This window comes from Schistocerca serialis, chromosome 11 (genome assembly GCF_023864345.2).
Source record: "Schistocerca serialis cubense isolate TAMUIC-IGC-003099 chromosome 11, iqSchSeri2.2, whole genome shotgun sequence".
Classification (NCBI taxonomy): domain Eukaryota; kingdom Metazoa; phylum Arthropoda; class Insecta; order Orthoptera; family Acrididae; genus Schistocerca; species Schistocerca serialis.
The window spans coordinates 178,128,119-178,153,212 of NC_064648.1; the positions used below are offsets into that span (position 1 = coordinate 178,128,119).

The 25,094-nt window shown below is 41.6% G+C and overlaps 1 protein-coding gene across 1 annotated transcript in view; it reads right to left on the reverse strand.

Annotated features, from left to right (window-relative positions):
- Nucleotides 1-25,094, reverse strand: part of LOC126427231 (basement membrane-specific heparan sulfate proteoglycan core protein) — a 792,772-nt gene that overhangs the window by 368,734 nt on the left and 398,944 nt on the right. Inside the window, exons 14-15 of the mRNA XM_050089468.1 lie at nt 24,942-25,091; nt 14,636-14,752 (exon numbers count right to left, since the gene is read on the reverse strand). Of these exons, the coding sequence (XP_049945425.1) occupies nt 14,636-14,752; nt 24,942-25,091 (267 nt within the window). The remainder of the gene's footprint in view (nt 1-14,635; nt 14,753-24,941; nt 25,092-25,094) is intronic.

The window sequence follows — 25,094 nt, forward strand, 5'->3', positions numbered from 1 at the left end:
GCCTCCTAAGACAGACACAGCTACATCATTCTGTGCTGCTTCAGCTCTTACGCCAGACTTCATCGACCGCACAGTGGCTTGCGAGTGGCGGCGTGCCTCTGGTGAACGTGGTGGCCACCCTAGGCTGATGTAGTTCAGGACAGCAGGGGCAACGTGCGATCTCGTGTTATCTTGTCGAATGATAGTGCCGTGAAGTTACGGCACAGCCACCAGCCCTAACACATCAGAAATGTGACAGCTGCTGTCCAAATTAACAGCTGTGTGAAGCACATGTGATTGTGTTGTGTACCAAATGGCACCCCACACTATCAAGCCACATTCCAGGCCTGTACAATGATTTGTGACTGAGGCAGTCTGGCAGTATCTGTTCTCCTCAGAGTCTCCGTACACAGATAAATAAGGGGTGCACATAAAGTCCAGGAACACTTTCAATTATTTATTCCACAAGAACCAAACATTGTACAGATATCATACATATATCATTTTGAAGAGAAACCCTGTAAGTTTTTTTTTTCCATGCACATCACCATTTGCCAATAGTCAGTGCTAGTTGCAAACGTGGTGAGTTCAGATGCAGACTGAGTTTTCTGCATGTTCGAGTTCGGCAAAAACAAGTGTGCTACAGCTGTTGAACGAATGTTTAGAACCGAGTATGTTAAGAAGCTACCAACAAGGAAGGCCATTTACCACTGACACAGCAAATTCGTTACGACAGATTGCTTGTGCCTGGCAAAGAGACGCGGATGTCCCAATGTGAGTGAAGTGAATGAGGAGAACGTACGAGACACATTTGTAAGGAGTCCAAAGAAATCGGTGTGCTGTGCATCCCGTGAACTCGAAATGGCTCCAACGACAGTGTGGAAAGTCCTGCGACAGAAGCTGTCTATGAAACCACTCGAGTTGGAGCTAGTGCAGGAGCTCAATGATGGCGGCAAAGACAAGCATTTTGAGTTTTGTTCGCAGTTGCAACAACTGAATACGTACGGGGACGGCATTGTCGATCGCTTAATTTTTAGCTACGATGCCACTTTTCACACTAATGGGAAAGTGAACAGGCATAATTGTCGAATCTGGAGCGCAGAGCATCCACACGAATGCATTGAAATTGATCGTGATTCCCCAAAGGTAAATGTTTTTCGTGCCTCGTCACGTTGAAAACTGTACGGGCCATTCTTCTTTGCCAAGAGCACTGTCACTGGATATTCCTACTCAGACGTGTTCATCTTTCAGCAGGATGGGGCTCTACCCCATTTTCATCGTGAAGTTTGTGGATACCTGAACACGGGGCTGCCTCATCGACGGATCAGCCGTGCTACAGAAGGGGACAACTGTTTCATGAAATGGCCTCCCCAATAACTCTGTGTGACTTTTTTCTGTGGGGACACATTAAACATCTGGTGTATTTACCGCCTCTACCACTTGATGTAGCAGAGTTCTGGGAAAGAATACAGGAAGCGACTGCCACAGTCGACAATGCCATGCTGGGACTGGTACGGCAAGAATTCGATTACCATATTGACGTCTGCCACGTTACTCGTGGTTCGCATACCGAATGTTTGTAAGAAAAACTTTCAGAGTTTTTCTTCAAAATGCAATGTGTACGACATCTGTACAATGTTTAGTTCTTGTGCGATAAATAATTGAAAGTGTTTCCAGAGTTTTTCGTACACCCTGTAAGTCGTACACTCTCGGCAGTACCGAGATTCGTCTGAACTCAGGATGTGGTGCCACTCCTGTGCTGAGTGTTGCCACTGAGCACACCTCTGTCAGAATGTCTCGCTCTGCTGCCACATCGAGGAAAGGTGCCAGAACGGTCACCGTGCTGACAGTTCGTGGCACTCCGAATTACATCGCACTGTCCGTGTGGACACCTGTCCGGTTACAAACGAGCACACTTCCTGAAAGAACCCATGTGATGTAGCTGTACAATCCCGCACTGTCGAGTGAATGACGTGTCTACCCTCTCTGGCGCTAGTCGCATGGCATCATTGAGATTGTGAGTGCTGTTCAGTTTGGCCCTCCTGAACATGTGAATTCCACATTCATTAAACAGTTGTGGGAACAAATTGCAGCCTCAACAGCCCATAATCTTGCCACTACTGAATTCTGGCATGTTCTCGTAGATGTATCTTTACAATATGATCTCCTCACGAACAAATGACATTTCACGTATGATTTATATACGAGGAAGCCACTGTACAATCTTTCCTTATACAGGGTGTCTCGCCTACGGGTTGTCAGGCACATTTTGTCTCATGTTTTGACAAATACTTACAATTTAGGTTTGCAATGTGAAGTTGCAGTCGGCCCTAACAAATACTTCCCATCAAGTCTATCATGCAACACCCAGTACTGACAGAAAGTGTCACTTATTTTCCCGTTATGAGCAAAACGAATTTTACATGCCCGTTCGACTGTGTGATCCCAATTTAGTTGGTTGGTTCGGTTGTTTGGGGGAGGAGACCAGAAAGCGAGTTCATCTGTCTCATCAGATTAGGGAAGGACGGGGAAGGAAGTCGGCCGTGACCTTCAAAGAAACTATCCCAGCATTTGCCTGGAGGGATTTAGGGAAATCACTGAAAACCTAAATCAGGATGGCTGGACGCGGGATTGAACTGTCGTCATCCTCCCAATTCAGTCTAGTGCAGTAATTTGTTTTATTGATATGCCTTAAAAGGAACAGTAAAACACAAAAAACAGCTAGTACACCAGCAGCGACAGCTCTGTCCTGGCTCGTTCTGACTGCTATCACCAAGTGTGGAGCGCTGCGCAGTAATTGCTGCTGGAATATTTCCCCTTGTGTTTTGCTGTCCCTGCTAACGCCTATCAATAAAACAAATATCACACGACACTAATCTGGGACCACTCAATCCGATGGGGCCGTAAAATTCCACTTTACACGTAATTTTGCTCCTAGTGGGAAACAAACCGACACTTTCTGTCAACACTCGGTGTCATATGAAAGACTAGATGAGCAGTAGTTATTTGGGCTGGCCCTAGCTACACATTACAAAAACAGAATTGCAAATACCCGCCAAAAAAACAGAGAAAATGCACCTGGCGACTCTTAGGAGAGACACCACGTTTTACAGAATGTAAATGGCATTACTCTTACCTACACTGTGGGGTCGCACGGAAATATGAGTGCTTGCACGTCCAAGCAATTTTATAGCAGACAGTGTACTTTCTTTTATCCGGTCATCACTTACTAAACCGGCTTGATGACAAATTTTCCCTTCGACTGCTCTTTTTCCCTTCAACTTAATTATTCCTGGATACCACTGCAAGAGGACCATTAAGCTGTACCTCCTTCTGATACAGTTTGTCTGTAGACTGTTTGTCACCTATTGCCTCTAGTCTTTCTACATTTCATTCTGTGCCCACTCAATAAGTTTGGAACATTTTTGATAAACAATGCTCCACAGCAGTGATCTGCTGCACGGTTGCACTGTGACTAACACAATTTTATTTACTGCTAGTTTCACTCCATATGACCGTCTTCAGGTACAAAAGTGAAATCTCCGACCTGTATGTCAGCAGTATATTACCGTCATTGGCTGATTATAATCTATTAATAAGTTTCCACGTGTTCCACTCCAATACACTGACTGCATGTGCCTACACTATTCTGATGGTAGGTGGTTGTTTTAAATTCAGTTCATTGTAATTTTTCGATTAAGTGAACTGCTAGCTCAACAAACAGATTCATTTAGCAGCTGTTTTCAAAGTTGATTACGCTCAACAGTTGGCTCGCCAAAAGAATGTCACCTCTGTAAAGAGCTGATGCTTAATGCAATAACACTGTAGAGAAGGTACAAACTGTTACATCCGATGTTTTTTTAATAATTTAGAAGAGATATTCTCTCCTGGCAAATTTCTTAAATGTTCTTCAACTGAGCCATGAGAACTGGAAAAGGGAGATGTCCAAAACACTGCATCTCTGTGATGTTCTTACTGGTTCCCACAGTGCAATTTGTCATTGAGCTCAAACGAGGAAAATATGGACACTGATGCCATGGAGGAATAGTGCTATCTGCTCACTTCTTACATGGAGGAGATATGTGTCTTGTCCATCAAATGCACAAGAGCCAGCCAAAATAAATGGGAGTCAACAAGTGTGTGTGTGTGTGTGTGTGTGTGTGTGTGTGTGTGTGTGTGCAGGGGGGGGGGGGGGCAAAGGGGAAGATGCTACTTTATTGAAAATCAATGTGTCCACAGCTGTGTAATAATGAAAAGATTTATTCTTACAAATGGCAAAAAAACAGCAACCATCCTTAATAGTAATGCCATTATTAAAATAAATAGCTTTTTCTGTTTTTTGTTATGGTGAAAGTTTCTTGACGTAGCGGCCAAACAGAAAAATCCTAGATCACTTTTATGGGACTGTTCACTGCTTTTTGAAGAGCTTCATCTTCTTCCAATAAGCAAGACTGAAACTTTTCTGAACTTACTGACAGTGTGTGTGAGAAATAGCTAAATTTTACTTTTTGTGATAATTTACTTTTAACAGGAAAGCTTAATTCTCATCCTCTAACATGGAGAAACAAGCTGAAGAGAACTGACCAGATGCCAAAGTTAGCCATTAACCAGACACACATTCAGGTGGTCTGGGAGTTCATGCATTTAAAAGAGTGGTAAAACAGCAACATATGATTAGTGTGAAACAGAAGTCAGACAGGGTAAACTGATGAGAATGAAAGGGCAGATAAACAGCTGATAGAAAATAAAAGAAATGTGATGTGAGGTGTAGATTATTTTTCTTTCTTTCTATCTGCATCTCCCCACTTCTCAAGCTGGCTTAGCTCCAGGCAAATGAAGTTTTGTTCTCAATCCTATGCAAAGACTGCATAGTTATTTAATGAGTTTTCATTGAATGTCAGATGATTTAAATTGTCAGCAAAGAATTTACAATCTCTCTGCAACTTCTTTTAAGTTTCAATTATTTGAATTTCAATTTTTACCAATGTTTTTTTATGAATGGCCAGAGATATTAAATGGGAATTAGATCTGGTATACAGAAATCTTGTCTCTCAGCAGATCGCACACAACCACTTCTTCCCAAAGGCAGCAGTGTCCACTAGCAGTCTTAGGCACTGCACACATAACTGGATTTTGGAAAGAGGAAGTAAGGAATTGAAACCATTGTTTTACCTCGAAACACAACAGCTTCGTGCTAATTGTGACGGTGTCCACAGCTTAGTTGAAAGACCTCCACAGTCAATTTTTACTGTCCCAAAATTCTGCATTTCAGACTAATTATTTTTTAAATCTAACCATACTGCAGGTATTTTCCGAGGTTTGCAACTACGTCACAAAATTTCTACAGTAACAATTCCTCAGCTTCAGTCACGCTTGGATGATAAATACTGGAAAATGTATGTGACTGAAACAGTTATTTGTTATAGCTATTTACTAAATGAGTCACAAACAGATGGTGTACAAAAATGAACAGTGGCAGTGGCAACATACGGTATGAGGACCGCTAACTACAGAGCTACAGGACCAACTCGTGAGGTGGCATTGAACCAGGAGGACACCAAATCATTCTTTACGCGACCAATTTTTTCAGGATCAAACTCTCGTGAAGTCTGCTTCGTGGATATTGACCCTGTTCACCTTGTCACTAATGTGAAATTTCAGTTCCCCCATAGATACAAGTGTGCTGACATGTGAAAATCCTGCCATTTTTGCTGGTCTTTTGTCGGAATCATCCCAGCCGACAGCAGGTTGTGTAAAAGACTTCTGTGTTATTATTTTTAGCGATCCCTATTTCCTGTTTATTCTACTCCCACACAAGTATTTTGCTGCAATGTCACAACAAGTCACCTCACAGTGTGTGGTGGAGAGTACTTTGCGTACCAGTATTACTCCCCTCCCTCCACCTTTTCCCGTTTCAGTTGTGAATGTTCCGTGGGAAGAACGGTTGCTGGTAAGCCTCCGTGTGAGCTTATACATCTCTAAATTTGCTTTCATTGTCTTTTTGTGAGATATACAGGGTGAGCACAAAGTCTTGCTCTGGTTATAAAAATTTATAACAGAATAACTGTTTGACACAATAAGTTACATTTGATGCCATTACATAGTTTTGTGTTACTAATTTTTTTTAGACCACTTAGTAATCTTCAATGTGTGCTCCCGTGGTAGCTTGGAGGATGTCAATTTCCCGCCAGGTGTTTGGTAACATGTGTTCTGTCACAGTACCCACAGCAGCTTGTATCCTAGCCTTCAGTTGTTGACGTCAGCAACTGTTGTGACGAAGACTCCGTCCTTTATATAGCCCCAGAAAAAAAAAAAAAGTCAAGGGGCGTAACGTCTAGAGAGCGGATTTGTGGATTGGAAGGAATGGTCCAATACCCTGGCCACCCCACTCTCCAGACATCACGCAACTTGACCCTTTTTCTGGGGCTGTATAGAGTCTTCATCACCCCAGTTGCTGACGTCGACGACCTGAAGGCTAGGATACAAGCTGCTGTGGGTACTGTGACAGGACATGTTACCAAACCCCTGGCGGGAACTGGAATACCGCCTCGACATTCTCCGAGCTACCGAGGGAGCACATGTTGAGGTTTACTAATATAAGTGATCTTAAAAAATAAAAAAGTAGTATGTAACGGCTCAAATGTAAATTATTATGTCAAACAATTATCCTGTAATAAATTGTTATAATCATGGCAAGACTTTGTGCTCACCCTGTACGTAGGTGAAAGCAATAGATTGGTTGATTCTTCTAGGAATTTATGCCCTCAGAACTTTAACAGTAAAACACACCGAGACGCACAATGCCTCTCTTGTAGCATCCGCCGCTGAAGTCGGCTCAGCATCTTCGTGATGCTCGCATTTTACTAAATGGACCCGTAACAAAATGTGCTGCTCTTCGTTGGATCTTCTCTATTTCCTTTATCAATCGTATCTGGTGTGGACCCCAGACTAACAAGCCAAATTCAAGTATCGGTTTTACGTGTGGTTTGTACGCCACTTACTTTGTGAATGGAATACCCTCCCTGAAGACCCTTCTGACGAATCTGTCTGGTATCTGCCTTATGCGCAATTAGTTTTAAGTGGCCGTTCCACTCTGAATCATTCCCTGTGAGTACTCTCAGGTATTTAATGGATGTGGCTGCTTTTACCGATTGTTCAGCATTTCTGTAATGATACAATGACTGGTCTTACTGTCTATTTATGAGTAGTATGTTATATTTACTTATGTTGAAGGTCACCAGCAAATCCCTGCACTAATCATCAATCCTCTGCAGATCTTCCCATATTTTGCTACCATTTTCTAGTGTTGTGACTTCTCTGTATATGACAACATATTCAGCAAAAAGGCATACAATGCTTCTGGTGTTATCCGCTAGTTCATTTATATACAGGGCTATTTAAAAAGAGTTCGCAGCTCACGGTCTCCCGGTAGCGTTCTCGCTTCCCGAACACGGGGTCCCGGGTTCGATTCCCGGTGGGGTCAGGGATTTTCACCTGCCTCGAAATGAATGGGTGTTGTTGTGTCATCCTCATCATCATCAATCGTTACAGTCAGAGGAAGGCAATGGCAAACCACCTCCGTTAGGACGTTACCTAGTACAGCAGTGCCAGTCTCTCGCATCTTCCCCTACGCTCTGTCAAGGAGTATGGGACATCATCTTCATCATTTAAAAAGAAGGAACAGATTTGGAACATTTATTGTTTCCAAATTTTAAAAAAAGTAGAAACACAATTCCAGCATTCCTGGAAAGAGAAAAGTTCAAATTTTTAGGCATTCAATGTGAGCCCCACGTGTTACACGACAAATATCAACACGGTGGCTCATTTCCTGCCATACACAAAGCAGCTGGTCTCTCATTATCGAACTCACAGATTCGACAACGTGACGTAGCAGACTTTCGAGAGCGTCAGGCACAGGTGGCATAAAAATGCAGTCTTTTATGTAACCCCACAGATAAAAGTCCCAAGGTGTGAGGTCTGGGATGTTGGACTGGAAGAGGAGCAGCAGCAGATGAACTTCATCATTGGTGGCCTCCAAGGTCTCCGGACCTCACAACTTGTGACTTTTATCTGTGGGGTTACGTAAAAGACCACATTTTTATCCCCCCTTCGCCTGACACTCTTGAAAGTCTGTGACATCGCATTGTCGAAGCTGTGAACTCGATAACGAGAGACCAGCTGCTGCACGTGTGGCAGGAAATGAGCCACCATTCTGAGATCTGTAGTGTAACATGTGGGGCTCACATTGAATGCATAAAAACTTGAACTTTGCTCTTTCCAGGAACATCGGAATTGTGTTTCTATCTTCTGTAGTTTGGAGGCAATAAATGTTTGAAATCTGTTTCTTCTTTTTGAACAGCCCTGTATATATACTGCGAAAGGTAACTGCCCTGTAATGCTCCATTGGGGTGTGCCCACAAGTTACTTTTATGCCTGAAGCTTTCCCTACATTAATAATGATGTGCGGTATTCCAGGAGCTGTACAGTTCAGTTACAAAGCTGGTCTGACACTCCGTATGCTAATACTCGTATTCTGTTTATCAGGCAACAGTGCAGAATTGTACCGAGAGTGCCTTACACGGCACGGTCGAACTGACGTACCGCTAACGGTGCACTCTAATCTGCTGAAGTGGTCCGCAGGAAAAAACAATGATGCACTGTGGGAGAGGAACAGAACGGTTATCGAGGAGTTGGGAAATTGTAGGTATCGGTTCTGCCGGTAATTGCAGGAATACATGCAGTGCAAATATTAGCTAGCAGCTAAGGCATGCCCATCCAGTCAAAACTCCAAGCAGCAGGCTATGAAACTGGCAAAACTCAAGTGCTTCACAGCATGTCAACAGATAAAAAAAAAGTTATAGGTTCATTACACTTCCACCTACTGGTATGAGCAAACAAAGTTAATTGCAGATGAAGGACTGGGAGGTCTCTTGTATTAGTCTGAATTATGAACTATCAGTATTAACTCATTAGTCACCTATCAACCTTATTCACTGTTAAATGTTATCATTTTGCAAACCATGCTGCCACTAAGTGTGTTACTTTTTTTAAAAAAATGTAATTTTTTTAGTACCGATGAGGCATCGTCCCAAAAAAAACAAACGGTGGAGAGCTCATCAGCTGACTATAAGCCAAAAAGCAAAATAAAACATAAAAAAGACATTACCTTTTTCAAGTGTTGGTAACAGCTGGCAAATGGGATCCAAAAGTGTGTGTACAACAAAAACAAAACAATGCTCAAACTCTTTTACAGCAGCAACAAGACACCTTGCAAGTGATGACATATGTGCCTTATATTTTTACATAACAAGCTTATCTAATTAATGATGGCTGAATAACAAACTTCAGTGAGCTGTTAATAAAAATTATTCACTATTAATCTTTAAAAATGCAAATTGTAAAATAGAGTTTCTTACTTCATTTGAAAAAAAAAGCTATTAAAAATTATTATGCCATAGCTGTGTTAGATTAATTGTCCCTCTGCCTAAAGCAAAATTACTTGTTACATCAGACCGTAATATTACTTTAACAGTTTTGGCAGTTATTGGATTACATTATTTAGTTGATCCCAGATTTTTTAATTAGGGGGATGATAAAAGTCCCACAAATAGATTATTTAATCAATTCACATTTACTGGGGAATTATTTCTTATTTTAAAGCTATTTAAGTTTATAAGCTTTCATGGCTTCAAAAAAAACTTGACTTGTAATTTATATTTCTTTTAAATTAAATAGTACCAATAGAAACATGGTTCACTTTGACAATCGTGGAACATAACACATCTCTCATTCCAATTCGCTTATTACTTATCTCAAAAACAAGAAAAAAAAGTACATGAGAAAAATAGAACACACCGTTGAAGACTCTAAGACAGATAAGTAATTAAGCCTAAATATTTCTACAACGCTGGAATACTGGCGACAATCTTCACACTGTAAAGAAACGAGCTATCTGCTGCTGGGAAAAAAAGTTAGATTACTAATGACAACACTCAAGGTCACACAAATACATTACATCAACAAGAAAGTACAAATTGCAGACGAAACAATCAAGTGAAGTGTTTAAACTGTGGAAGAATTCTTCCTCACAATGAGTATGCCAAGGTGGAAAGTTAGTCAAACTTCAAAATACAAGACTTTTACCGCAGTAAATATGTCTAAACACTACGCTATTCCAGCAGCGCAATACTCACTGATTTCCAGAACAATGAAAATAGCAATGTAAAACAGCAATGCCCAGTGTATATCAGCTTACAACCATATGTTTCTGAGTCAATGCAGTGGAAGGAATGCAAAAAGAATTACGGATCAAATGTCACGTCAATAATAAAATAATTACATGCACAGTAAAAGTTTGCATTGTGTTACTATGCATGAACGTATCTTATTGGCCTGACTTTTGACTTCCTTGCTATTTGTCCACTGAGCCACATAGTCAATGCGGTTGCCAGTGAGAAGGATATACAGCTCAAGTTTCATATCTTCCCCTTAGTGGATAATGCAGTTTGTTGCTGCACAATGACTCTCAAAATGTGTACAAATTGTGAACTGCATTCTCAGCAGACCAGATATTAAAAAAAGGACATGGGTTCACTGCTTTTGATACATTTTCCCTAGTGTTCATCATCTTATACACAGTCTGCTGGTTTCATTATTTGGCAACTTTATTTACTTTATGATTTTTTGTGGAGGTTATGATTTACAACTTTTCAATTTTTTTTTTTTTAATTGTGATTCTGAGATAACAGATATAGACCTATGACACTGTATCAAATTGGAGACCGTTGTCAAGTAAAAAAAAAAAATAATAATAACATTACAATAAGTGTCCAGGCGTGATAATTTGTATCTTGAACATCATAATCATTAATTATATCAGAATTGCAGAATGCAGAAACACACCCAATTTATACAAGGTGGCCAAAAGAAAATTGGCCCAGTAAAATATTTCATGCACCTAAAAACAGGAACTCAGCTTATATCGTTCACACTGGACGCAGATGGTGGAAACTGGTTTGCCTATACTTAGGTGTATGAAATCTTTTACTGGGTCAATTCTATTTTTCCCACGCTGTATATAAATTGCTTTGTCTTATTGTGTTTATGTTCCTGACTTCGAATTTAATCAAACATTTAACATGCAATATTTCAAATATTTTCTGTGAGCTACCTATTTGTTCTGCCAACCCCTTCGATTTTAGCCCGTCAGCAAGTTTCGAACATGTTTGTGTCACACTACTACCGTAGATAAATTAGTATTGTGCATTGTGCGCTGTGCACAAGTCCAACTACAATGACCCAGTAACATGGGGTTGTGAAGTATTGGTGAAGCTCTGACTGAGATGGGAGTGAAATATGTGATACGCTAATCGACAAATAGTTGGTTCAATGCAGTTGTAAAATATAAAAACAGTGCAGCTATTTTCTATTGATCCATAAGATACTGTCCTCTCCCATAGCACACACTTTCTCTCTCTCTTTTCCCCAACCTCCTCCTTGCCCTTATTGTACCCTTGGAGGATCAGCACTTTTCTTACTGGCAACAGGAGCCTTACGACTGACCATCTTCGATTTTCTGGGATGTGAAACTCAGTGCCTGGACATGAATTTCCTAAAGCAGTATGACACAAGTCTTAAAAATAAACTCCATATATAATAACAAATATAAATATGAAGTAACAAACACTGAATCATAATTTTTAATAAAATTAACATGTTTTTATTCTATTTACTAATTCTATGAAAATACTAGTGTTCCTAATTAATTACAATTTGCTGCAACAATGCAAAACATCAAACAGAAAACTTTTTTTTTTTAATTTGCAGTGACTCAACAGTATTAGTCATGAATATGACTTTTTGCATTCAACAATACGGAATTTTGCATGTTTGGATCATTTTCACATTATCAGTAATTAAAAATAATAAGAATATTTTTAAAAACTCTGATTCAGTATCTGTTAGCATTTCTATTTGTTATTAAATTTAAAATTTCAATAAAAGTACAAAAAAATCTTTTACTTTGGGCTTTCAACCAGTGACTTCCATTGGGCTTTCAACCAGTGACTTACAATCAAAAAATTGCTCCACTATGCACTATTTAACTAAATCTTTCAGTTACAGTTTTCTTAAATGTTTACACAGTAAATTAAAATTAAAGAGCAAATTAGGCAATTTACAAAAATCAGAAAATTTAGAGACAGAAACTGGAGGAGCTGTGGTATAAAGCTTTCTGTCTTAAATTTTTTTCAATATACGATTCTTGAGAAATATGAAAATTAGAGTTTGGTCTTAATGAAAAGTTTTAATATTACTCCATAAAAACTAGGTTATCTTTCTTTCACCCTTTATTATCCAACTCCATCTTTCCCAACTGTTACCAAAAGTAGTTTTCAGATTAGCATATTGTTTCATTTCCAAAAAGTCTGTCTCCACATATATTTGGAAATTGGGCTACATTGTCACTGTCACATCTGTTGATTTAGTCTTTCTTTCTTTTCCTAGCACTTACTGCATCTAGTACGGGATCCACATTTTTATGATTGGGCATATTTTATTTTATCATTTAACTCTATTGCCGGAAACGTTCCCCGACACCACAGTCATCAGGGTAAACTCATGCATCTCATCTGTCTGTAAACTGTGTAAATTTTGTTTGGGTTATCAATTCATATATTAACTGTTTGCACATTGCTTCCTCTGAGGCAGAACTTGGAATCTACCCCAGCGTTTGCCTAAATGAGCACGGGTAACCTCTTACAGCCCATACTAAGGTTGGCCACACCACAGTCGTCAATCTGCCACGTGGTTTCATTCTGGGTTTGGCGCACTGGCCCAGATTGAGAAGATTTTTCCACTGTAGTTACTTATCATTTGGCACCCCGCACCCTTGTACCCTTTTTCCTCGTGTGCCTTCACCCGCGTCGGTTTCGCTACTAACTCTCATATGTCCTGTACAGAAAGCACAGTTGTGCCAACTCTGGTGCACCTTTCAGTTTGTGCCACTCGGCCCTGGCCCTGTTGGCACGCAAGATAGCAACTTGCACATTACAATATGTGAGCCCGTGCATCTATTTATTACATAGTTCACCTACAATAATAAAGGCGTCTTATTTGAGTTTTTTTTGTAATTGTGTCACACTGCTTCACATAAATTCATCTCCCTGCAATTACCTCCAAATCCTATATGTTGTTGTTGTTGTTGTGGTCTTCAGTCCTGAGACTGGTTTCATGCAGCTCTCCATGCTACTCTATCCTGTGCAAGCTTCTTCGTCTCCCAGTACTTACTGCAGCCTACATCCTTCTGAATCTGCTTAGTGTATTCATCTCTTGGTCTCCCTCTACGATGTTTACCCTCCTCGCTGCCCTCCAATACTAAGTTGGTGATCCCTTGATGTCTCAGAATATGTCCTACCAACCGATCCCTTCTTCTAGTCAAGTTGTGCCACAAATTTCTCTTTTCTCCAGTTCTATTCAATACCTCCTCATTAGTTATGTGATCTACCCATCTAATCATCAGCATTCTTCTGTAGCACCACATTTCGAAAGCTTCTATTCTCTTCCTGTCCAAACTATTTATCGTCCATGTTTCACTTCCATACACAGCTACACTCCATACAAATACTTTCAGAAACGACTTCCTGACACTTAAATCTATACTCGATGTTAACAAATTCCTCTTCTTCAGAAATGCTTTCCTTGCCATTGCCAGTCTACATTTTATATCCTCTCTGCTTCGACCATCATCAGTTATTTTGCTCCCGAAATAGCAAAACTCCTTTACTACTTTAAGCGTCTCATTTCCTAATTTAATTCCCTCAGCATCACCCGACTACATTCCATGATCCTCGTTTTGCTTTTGTTGAAGTTCATCTTATATCCTCCTTTCAAGACACTGTCCATTCCATTCAACTGCTCTTCCAAGTCCTTTGCTGTCTCTGACAGAATTACAATATCATCGGCGAACCTCAAAGTTTTTATTTCTTCTCCATGGATTTTAATACCTACTATGAATTTTTCCTTTGTTTCCTTTACTGCTTGATCAATATACCGACTGAATAACATCGAGGAGAGGCTACAACCCTGTTTCACTCCTTTCCCAACCACTGCTTCCCTTTCACGCCCCTCAACTCTTATAACTGCCATCTGGTTTCTGTACAATCTGTAAATAGCCTTTGGCTCCCTGTATTTTACTCCTGCCACCTTTAGAATTTGAAAGAGAGTATTCCAGTCAACATTGTCAAAAGCTTTCTCTAAGTCTACAAATGTTAGAAACATAGGTTTGCCTTTCCTTAATCTTTCTTCTAAGATACGGCGTAAGGTCAGTATTGCCTCACGTGTTCCAACATTTCTACGGAATCCAAACTGATATTCCCCGAGGTCGACTTCTACCAGTTTTTCCATTCGTCTATAAAGAATTCGCGTTAGTATTTTGCAGACGAATAAACTCGGAGAGTACCAGGCCGTACAGTCTCCTCGTTAATCTCCTACCGTCAGAAGCAGTAGTCAATAAACAGAGCTGGTGGCATGCAACCACATTCAGTTACCTAGGTCTAAACGTGCTACTGAATCTCCCGTCTCAGTCAGGCTCCGATACCCCAAATAGCTACACATCTACTGTGATTGGCAGACAGCATCATACGGCTCTGGTACATACTGCACAGTTCTCCCTCGTCGCTCCCGTCCGGGCAGTCGTACCGCCCGTCGCACCGCAGCGACTGGTCGATGCACCGCGACTGGTCCTGGCACTTGAACTCGGACGGCAAACACGTCACTGCGGGAGGAAATAAGACACACCTATCAGTCAAACTCGAGGTAAAGGTTGGCAACTCAGTAGCACAGATACGCTTCTCCAGTCATGATGGTCACAAGCACGATTCCCGACCCACAGAGGTTCCCAACTGAGGAGAATAGGTATGTTTCCCAGTCACGAAGGTAGTTGACTCAAGATCGTGTCGCCTGGCAACTTGAGAGCATAGCAACATTTCCTCTACAGCTACATCTACATCCACACTCCGCAAGCCACCTGACGGTGTGTGGCGGAGGGTACCTCGAGTACCTCTATCGGTTCTCCCTTCTCGCATCGTCCGTGGAAAGAAGGATTGTCGGTATACTTCTGTGTGGGCTCTAATCTCTCTGATTTTATCCTCACGGTCTCTTCGCGAGATATACATAGGAGGGACCAATATACTGCTCGACTCTTCTGTGAAGGTATGTTCTCGGAACTTCGACAAAAGCCCGTACCGAGCTACTGAGCATCTCTCCTGCAGAGTCTTCCACTGGAGTTTATCTATCGTCTCAGTAACGCTTTCGCGATTACTAAATGATCCTGTAACGAAGTGTGCTTCTCTCCGTCGGATCTTCTCTATCTCTTCTATCGACCCTATCTGGTACGGATTCCACACTGCTGAGCAGTATTCGAGCAGTGGGCGAACAAGCGTACTGTAACCTTCTTCCTTTGTTTTCGGATTGCATTTCCTTAGGATTCTTCCAATGAATCTCAGTCTGGCATCTGCTTTACTGACGATTAATTTTATATGGTCATTCCATTTTAAATCACTCCTAATGCCTACTCCCAGATAATTCATGGAATTAACTGCTTCCAGTTGCTGACCTGCTATATTGTAGCTAAATGATAAAGGCTCTTTGTTTCTATGTATTCGCAGAACATTACACTTGTCTACATTGAGATTCAATTGCCATTCCTGCACCGTGCGTCAATTCGTCGCAGATTCTGCTGCATTTCAGTACAATTTTCCATTGTTACAACCTCTCGATGTACTACAGCATCATCCGCAAAAAGCCTCAGTGAACTTCCGATGTCATCCACAAGGCCATTTATGTATGCTGTGAATGGCAACGGTCCTACGACACTCCCCTGCGGCACACCCGAAATCACTCTTACTTCAGAAGACTTCCCTCCACTGGGAATGACATGCTGCGTTCTGTTACCTAGGAACTCTTAAATCTAATCACACAATTGGTCTGATAGACCATATGCTCTTACTTTGTTCATGAAACGACTGTGGGGAACTGTATCAAACGCCTTGCAGAAGTCAAGAAACTTGGCACCTACCTGGGAACCCGTGTCTATGGCCCTCTGAATCTCGTGAACAAATAGCGCGAGCTGGGTTTCACACGACTGTCTTTTTCGAAACCCATGCTGATTCCTACAGAGTAGATTTCTAGTCTCCAGAGAAGTCATTATACTTGAACATAATACGTATTCCAAAATTCTGCAACTGATCGACGTGTCCTCAATCGTTAGTCAGCCAACTAAAGAGTGCAGGCACATTTTCCCAGTCACATGCTGCTTTTCAGCCGACAATAAGATGGTCACACCCACATTGCAGCAGTTTTTGGTAATCTGCAGGTAACAGATAATAAACACAAGATTAAGATTGATGTTCATTATAAGCTCAGGGGACACAATTATAGTCAATCTCTTAAAAGAGCACACTGGTCACCTTGGAGAACTGTAGGCAGGATAGAACCGACACCGGGCAGTCACGCCATTCTCCACCACTGAAGTCAGCCGTGACAGTGAAGTGGTGTGTGTGTGTGAGACAGTCGGTTGTACAGAATCACCACAGGAAGACGGGTCTATCTGAAGATGAGACAGAATGGCAGAAAGGAGCCCAATGTTTGGATGTGCCCACAACCCCAACATCAGTGTAAATGTTCAATCTGTTTGTTTATCAAAGCAGAATGTCGACAGTTTCTACAAGGAATGATGTTCCACTTGCCGTCATGTAACACTGGTGATATTACCTTGTATTACAATTATTAATAAAGTGCTATCCTTGTCTCCTGTAACCGGGGGCGTCAGGCGAGAACCGCTAGTCGTACATCTTGGAACCGGGGCTCAAGGATGCAACAATTTGAAAAAATTAACAAAGCATAGTGCCGCACTGCCCGCTTGGCGCCTAGCCGGCTGGTTACGCAACCCGCCTGGCTCGGCGCTAGGCCGGCGCACCGGGAGACGCGCGCTCCTAGTACGACTAGAGTGCACGTACAGGATAACTCGCCTTCTGCAGTGTGTGAAAATTCTAAGTCCGTTATCAGCGCGTTACATAACGAAGGTCACACGTTCCCTATATAAGCGGGCAGTCTACGCCAGCGGAACCATTCCGCTGTGAGCTCTATCTGCAACAGCACTGAAGCACTATGCCTCATCGACGTGTGTATCGTCATCGTCGCCACCGCGTGCCAGTTTATAAACACATAATTAGTTTGGAAAATAAACTTGGAGGAAATGGCACTGCACAATCTTTTATTCTTAATGGACCTATTTTTTTCCGTGGATGTCGACTTAATTTTTCACTTGATGTCGCAACTGAAGCAGCTGGCAGTGAGTGGTTTACACTCGCAATTGTCTGCTGTGAGAACGCATCGCTACCTGGTCATAAAAATGTTTTAAAAGAAAAACCGTGCAAAATTTAAGTGAACCCAAAAATCTCTGAGACTGGCTATCTTTTACAGAAGCTGGAAATTTAGGGTGGACTTCAAGGCGAGGTGCTTATAATAGTTTCCACAATGAAACTATGTCTCAAAACCTGGTAGGAAATCCAAAGAGATTCTGGTCGTATGTAAACTATGCAATGCAAGACACAATCAATGCCTTCTGTGCACAACAGCAATGGAAATACTATCAATGACAGTGCTGCTAAAACAGAGTTACTAAACATACCCTTTCAAAATTCCTTCACCATGGAACATGAAGTAAATATTCCAGAATTAGAATCCTCAGAGTAGTGAAGCAACTTAAATCACTTAATAAAAGCAAGTCTTCCGGTCCGAACTGTATAGTAATTACGTTGCTTTCAGAGTATGCTGATGCAATAGCTCCATAGTTAACAGTCATATACAATCGCTCACTCAATGAAAGATCTGGACCGAAAGACTGGAAAGTTGCACAGGTCACACCAATATTCAAGAAAGGTAGTAGGAGGAATCCACTACGTTACATGTCCTTATCATTAACGCCGATATGTAGAAGGATTTTGGAAGATATATTGTGTTCGAACATTATGATTCACTTCGGTTGACACACAGTCAACATGGATTTAGAAAACTTTGTCCTTGTGAAACACAACTACCTCTTTAATCATACGAAGAGTTGAGTGCTACTGATAAGGCATTTCAAATTGATTGCATATTTATAGATTTCCAGAAGGCTTTTGATGCTGTACACACAAGTGGCTTGTAATCAGAATTGGGTGCTTATGGAATATTGTTTCAGTTATGTGACTGGATTCACGATTTCCTGTCAGAGAGGCCACAGTTCATAGTAACTGACAGAAAGTCATAGAGTAAAACAGAAGTGATTTTTGACATTCCCCAAGGTAGCGTTATAGGCCCTCTGCTGTTCCTTATCTGTGTAAATAATTTAGGAGACAATCTGAGCAGCCGTCTTTGGTTCTTTGCAGATGATGCTTCGTTTATCATCTAGTAAACTCATCAGAATGTCAAAACAAACTGCAAAATGACTTAAAAAAGATATTGTAGGGTGCAAAAATTGCCAACTGACCCTAAATAAGGAAAAGTGAGTGGTCATCCACACGGGTGCTGAAAGGAATCCATTAAACTTTGGTTAGACAATAAATCAGTCAAATCTAAAGGGCGTCAATTCAATTAAATATCTAGGAATTACAATTACAAACAACTTAAATTGGAGAGAACAATACAAAATGTTGTGGGGAAGGCAAACCAAATACTGTGTTTTATTGGCAGAACACTTAGATGATGCAACAGATCTACTGAAGAGACTGCCTACACTATGCTCATCCATCCTCTTTTGGAGTGCTGCTGCACGGTCTGGGATCCTTACCAAATAGGATTGAAGGAGTACATTGAGAAAGTTCAAAGAAGGGCAGCACGTATTGTATTATTGCAAAATAGGGGACAGATTGTCACTGACACAATACAGGATTTGGGGCGGACTTCATTAAAACCGAGGCATTTCTCATTGCGGCAGCATCTTCTCACTAAATTTCAAACACCAACTTTCTCCTCTGAATGCAAAAATATTTTTTTTTGACACTGACCTTCATAAGGAAAAACAATGATCGTAATAAAATAAGGGAAATCGCAGCTCGGATGGAAGGATAATTTTTTTGCGCACTGTTTGGAATAATAGAGAATTATTGGGGAAGGTGGTTAGATGAGCTCTCTGCCAGGCACTCGAGTGCGATTTGCAGGGTATCCGTGTAGATGTAGATGCAGACAGGGACTGGAGGCGAGTATCACATCTTGTCGACGATAATCGGCTTCAAATCTGACAAGGATTGTTGCTGTCAGTAAATATAGTTCTGTCTGAACCAGTTTCTGATGGAACACTGTGAAGGAATGCCTGCAACGGACACCTGGAATCGGTACTGCGCAAAAGGCCTCTGCTCACAGTGAAAAATAAAGCTGCTAGTCTTCTGTGGGCCAGATGACACAGCAGCTGGGCAGTAGCTGACAGGGTGGAGTAGTGTCATCCGACGAGTTGTGTTTTTGCATCTTTTCAAATGGTAAGAGGTATTTAGTGCACCGATGGTCCCGTGAGAAGTTTACCCCCAGTGTACGGAAGATTTAGTTCAGACCGGAGGTGGGGCTGTCACATTTTTGGGGCCCTCGATCCTCTCGTTCTGTGAGATGTCTGGCTCCAAATGTCACTACGTACAGATCCCTCCATAAAGTTCACTCCGAAACTCGTTACAATCGACACGCATTCACCGACAGCAGCAACTTCGGATTCAGTTTAAATGATCGTCATTGATCGTCCATCTCTGATCCCTGTCAGGATCTTTTTACGTCCACTGTTGTTACGATGAGTTACACGCTTTGACAGTCTGACAGACAATACAGCACCAAATCTGGCAACTTCAGTCAGGGGCAGAGGCAGGTCCAGAAACAGTGGCTCCTTTCTGCCCTTCTGTCTCCTCTCTGTGTCGCCCGACTCCACTGCACCGATTCTGCATAGCCGACCGGCACACACAATCCACTTCAGTGTCATTACTTAAGTGAACGGTGCAGGACCACGTGACTGCCCGCAACCAGTTCCATGCCATCTACAGTGCTCCAAAACAACCGGCGAGTTGTTTTAAGAGGTGTGACCCCCTTTTTTCCATCGAGCATAATTTCTATCGGAATGGTCTGGATGAAATTTTGTTACATACTTTTATTGTGTCATTAGTTGGCTAGGGGCACCCTGCGGAGTCGAGAATATGAAAAATTATGTTCGTCCTGTGTGTAAGTCGAGTATCCCTGTTCACCGGCACATCATCAACTGCACATCATAAACTATTTGGTTTACACAAACATTTACACTCACCAAAAACTTGTAAATGAGATTTCATTAGTCTCATTACTATTGTAAATATGATTAAATAATCATTACAGAGATATGACACAAAAAAGATTTAGGCTACAGCATGAATAAAGACACTGATAATTTCACAAAAAAAAATTAAGTAAAAACATGTACTTTGTCAAAACCAAGACACAAATAATAAACAAATAAATAAACTGTAAAAACAGCACATAAAGGAATGCCTTCTGGTACTGAAACTGCAAAATAAAGAAACATCTATGCTGCTTCATGATTTAAGCAAAGAGCTGCCAAAGTAATGTAAGAACTTGCAGCTGGCTGAAGAATCACAGATTGAAGCACGAATCCCAATAAATATTAAGTAGAAAATATTTGCTGTAGAAATAAGAATGACTACGTTTAGATAAGAAAAGTCTCAATTAAAAGACAAAACAAAGATAAAGCGAAAGATATAAATGTAGGACTCAAACACAGCACAAACGTAATAACATGTACACATATCACCAGAGCAGAAAAACAACTACACTGTGTTTTGATTTACTTAAACATTCTGGATGCACCTTACATAAATTTCATAAACAGCATCCCTCTTCTCAGGTAAGTTCAAATAATTCTATTGTCTGCCTAGTATTCAGGTTTAGGCAATCATCATAGAATCTGACAGAGAAAAACATTACTGTCGACATTAATGTAAATGTATCAATGACGGTCATTCAATAGGCACCTAATGAAATAGCCCGACACAAATAATGTGTATTGTGAACTCATTTTCTTAGGATTTATTTTTACAATGTTTTAGATTTGACAAAAGTTTGCTAACTGAGTAACTGTTCCTCTACGTCCTTATCATCTGTTAGATTTCCTGAATGGCCACATTTGAACACCAGCAGCATAAAAAATTATGTTAACATAACTGAGAAGTTATTTCTTTATTTAGGTTTCCAGAAGTGGAGAAAGTTGCAGTTGAAACACAAGAAACAACTTTACTCAGCTACTGCCAGGAGATGACGCCCACAAAAGCTCACTACACAAGGAGACTAAGCCGACAGCAGTTTTATGTTAGTTACCCGAGGTAAGCGTGGTCGAGACTAAAGAAAGCAAGTACTTCACAAATAACTCCTGAGAAATACGATAGGCCATATACAGACCAGGACAAAAGCAGAGAGGTACGAAATACGACGGGCAGACGCCTCAGAGAAATTGAGTCACGTAAGTAATTTTTTTGTTTATTTCCATGTACATGTATGCAGCTGTGGTACCACTGAAATCCCTGTGCCAAAGTACTGGGGCAAGCCACTACAGGAGCCAAAAGAAACTCGCATAGCCCATTAACGTACACAATCTGACAGAGTATCCCGATGCGTATTAGTGGACATTAATACAGGGAAGTGTCCACCCTCCACCTCGATGACAGCTTCAGATTTGCTTTCAGCGAGGCATCTGAACACCTGTGGAGGAACGGCAAAACACATTATTCCTTAAGTGTTTGAACTCCAGAATGCTGGGGTCTGGAGTCGAGTCAGCATTCTAATTCATCCCAAAGTGTCCTATTGCATTCACGCCAGGACTCTGGGCAGACCGTTCCATTTCAGGAATGTTACTGTCCACAAACCACTGAATCAAAGATGCTGCTTTATAATAGGGAGGATTGTCATGCCAATACAATAAACATCTCTGAAATGTTCCTCTACTGCACGTGTCACAAAATACTGTTACATGTGTTCATATCCTTCTACGAGGCTGGTTTGAAAAGTTTTCGGAATGGAATAGAAAAAAAGTACTTACAACACTGAAACTTTTTTTATTTTTCAATGTAGTCTCATTGTAGATTAATGCACTTGGTTAATGTTTTATTACCAAACTGTGCAGTCAATCTTTGGCAAATTTCCGCTGCTGTAACACTTTCACGAGCAAGAAATTTGATAATTATGCTTTGCACAGTGGAGGGATTCATCTGTTGCTCAGATGTCTGCTTGTGTCTGTATATGTGCGGATGGATATGTGTGTGTGTGTGTGTGTGTGTGTGTGTGTGTGCGCGAGTGTATACCTGTCCCTTTTTCCCCCTAAGGTAAGTCTTTCCGCTCCCAGGATTGGAATGACTCCTTACCCTCTCCTTTAAAATCCACATCCTTTCGTCTTTCCCTCTCCTTCCTTCTTTCCTGATGAAGCAACCGTGGATTGTGAAAGCTTGAATTTGGTGTGTGTGTTTGTGTTTGTTAGTGTCTCTATCAACATACCAATGCTTTCGTTTGGTAAGTTACATCATCTTTGTTTTTAGATATATTTTCCCCACATGGAATGTTTCCATATATATATATATATATATATATATATATATATATATATTTCCTGTTTTTTCTTTTTGCTCCTCTAGTGGTCTGCTACAGGGCTGTGGTGGGCACGTAAATCTGTACCGAGGCTGCAGACATGTGCCCGCAAACAAATGAAAAATTAATTGTACAACTTTATTTTTTCAAACAGATAATTAAAACTTTAGGAGTACACCTTACATTGACTTCCAGATCTAGAGAAATAACAGCTGCAAATTACCCGCAAGATCTCTACAAAGAGTACAGTGGAGACACCAATAGGGTCCAGAGAGTGACCAGTCTGTCATCAGGTGAAGAGAAAAAGTCAAAAGTTTCCACTAAACAGTTAAAGCCTTAGAGATAGCTGCAACACTACTGAGAAAGAGGCAGTGGTAAAATCTTGAGCTACAGGAAGAGCGAGATATAGCAAAATGGCTGCAAAAAGCACTGGGCTGTGAAATCTCTTTTTAATTAAGGTAAGAAAGGAAAAAAATACTCAGCACTTTGACATGTTGTGGGTTGTATGTTCAGAACTAACTAATTGCAAATATTGTACAATATGCATTGGGAGACTACCTCCACAGCTGAATGGTTAGTATCACTGCTTTCAGTGTGGAAGGACCTAGGTTTGACTCCCACAACTTCCTCAGAGTTAGTTTCTTCTCCTGGCCACCACATGTCCCAGCCACCTCAGTTTCATTCCCATTACAGTCATCATATCATGTCTGCTATTGTGGTTTGTTACCTGATTCATTTGTTTGTTTTCCTCTATTTCTTCTTCTTTTGCTACTGCCTTGTCCCACATCGTGCACAGGGTCGGCAGGATTAAGTACGGATGTGACACGGTTAATTTTAAGGGGTGGTCGGATGCCCTTCCCGCCACCACCCCATACCCCCTGGGACGGAAACAGTGTACCCCAGCTGTCTAGTGTAAATCATGAAAGAGGGAGAATGTGTTGCAAATGTCTGCGAGACGTGTAACTGAGGCGGAACGTGGGGACCAGCCCAGTATTCACATAGCAGAATGTGGAAAACCACCTAAAAACCACATCCAGGCTGGCTGGCACACCAGCCCTCATCGTTAATCCGCCGAGCGGATTCGATCCGGGGCTGGCACACCTACCTGAGTCCAGGAAGCAGTGCGTTAACACTCTCGGCTACTCTGGCGGGTTTTGTTTTCCTCTATTTCTCATTCCCAGAAATTTCTAACCTCCGAGTCTGCATTGCCTCGTGAGGAACCCATTGTCTTTGAATGGTTTTCCCACTGAAATTCCACATCTCACCATCACAAGTAAAAAGCTGGTACCACAGCTTGACGTAAACTTTCTGTTTGAGACATATTAGCAGCTTCATTTCTGGCCCATTTTTCTCTTTTGTAATACTTTTTCCTGCCCATCTAGTCATCTTTCCTGTATTAGGTGTCATAGGCCACTGCTTTCAGTGGCAAATAAAGCCAGTGGGCTAGAAAGCACGGAACCTGCAAAGGTACCGCCTGTGATCAGACGCAACACCACTTCGCCACTGTTTAAATGATGTGGGATGTCAAGAAGATGACAGCCTAATGAGGCTTTTAACTCACAGTGCAAATGTGGTCCTGTGATGTTTTGGGTGTGTTTTCTTTACTCTGATTGGGCCCACTCAGTCAGGCTACAGTAAACACAAAGAAGGGTGCTTATTTTGATGTTCGCGGTGGTGAAGTGTCGTCTTTTCTACTAAATCTTTACGGTGAGTATGCTGTGGACGCCTCCGAGATCACAACAGACATCTTCACAGGGCTGCACAGCTACATTGCTCGATTATAAAAAGTAATCCCGTGGAAAACAGATGAAATACAGTGGTCAGAAACCGTGACATTTGGTAGCTCTGCGGGATCCGACCATCGACGAGTGGCTTTAGCTCGAGAAACTTGTGAATTCTCTTCCTCATCGTATTTCAGCCATTATCAGGTATTAAATGGTAACGGTATGATGTCTCCTGGTTGTCGATTAATTTTTTGTCTGACGTGCTTATTACATTCCTCAACAATTCTGTAGAGAATCACCTCATTTCTCATATTTCCAGTCCTCTTCATTTACAATCTCCATCACATCCCAGATCTCAAACACTGTAATTCCCATCCGTTCCTGTTTCTCAGTGCACAGTGATAAGCAGGCGAAATTGAGGGAGGTAAAGAGAGAGACAGAAAGATGGAGGAATAAATACTGCCCGTCAATCTGGATGACAGAATTGGAAGACAGGCCCAGTGCGGGTTAGTAGAGCACGGAAGCAGAGCAGGAGATCGAGAGCCTCCACCACCACCGACCCGGGCACGGCCGACCCACAGTAGAACGGGGAATTACCGCAGCCTCGCTCGTCCTCTCCCTGCGAACACTCCCGGACGCCATTGCAGCGCTGCGAGATGCCGAGGCAGCGACCGTCGTTGCACCGGAACTCGTCCCTCCGGCAGCCGGAAGACGAGGGTGGCGTCGGCCGCGTATCGGTCGTAGGGGCTG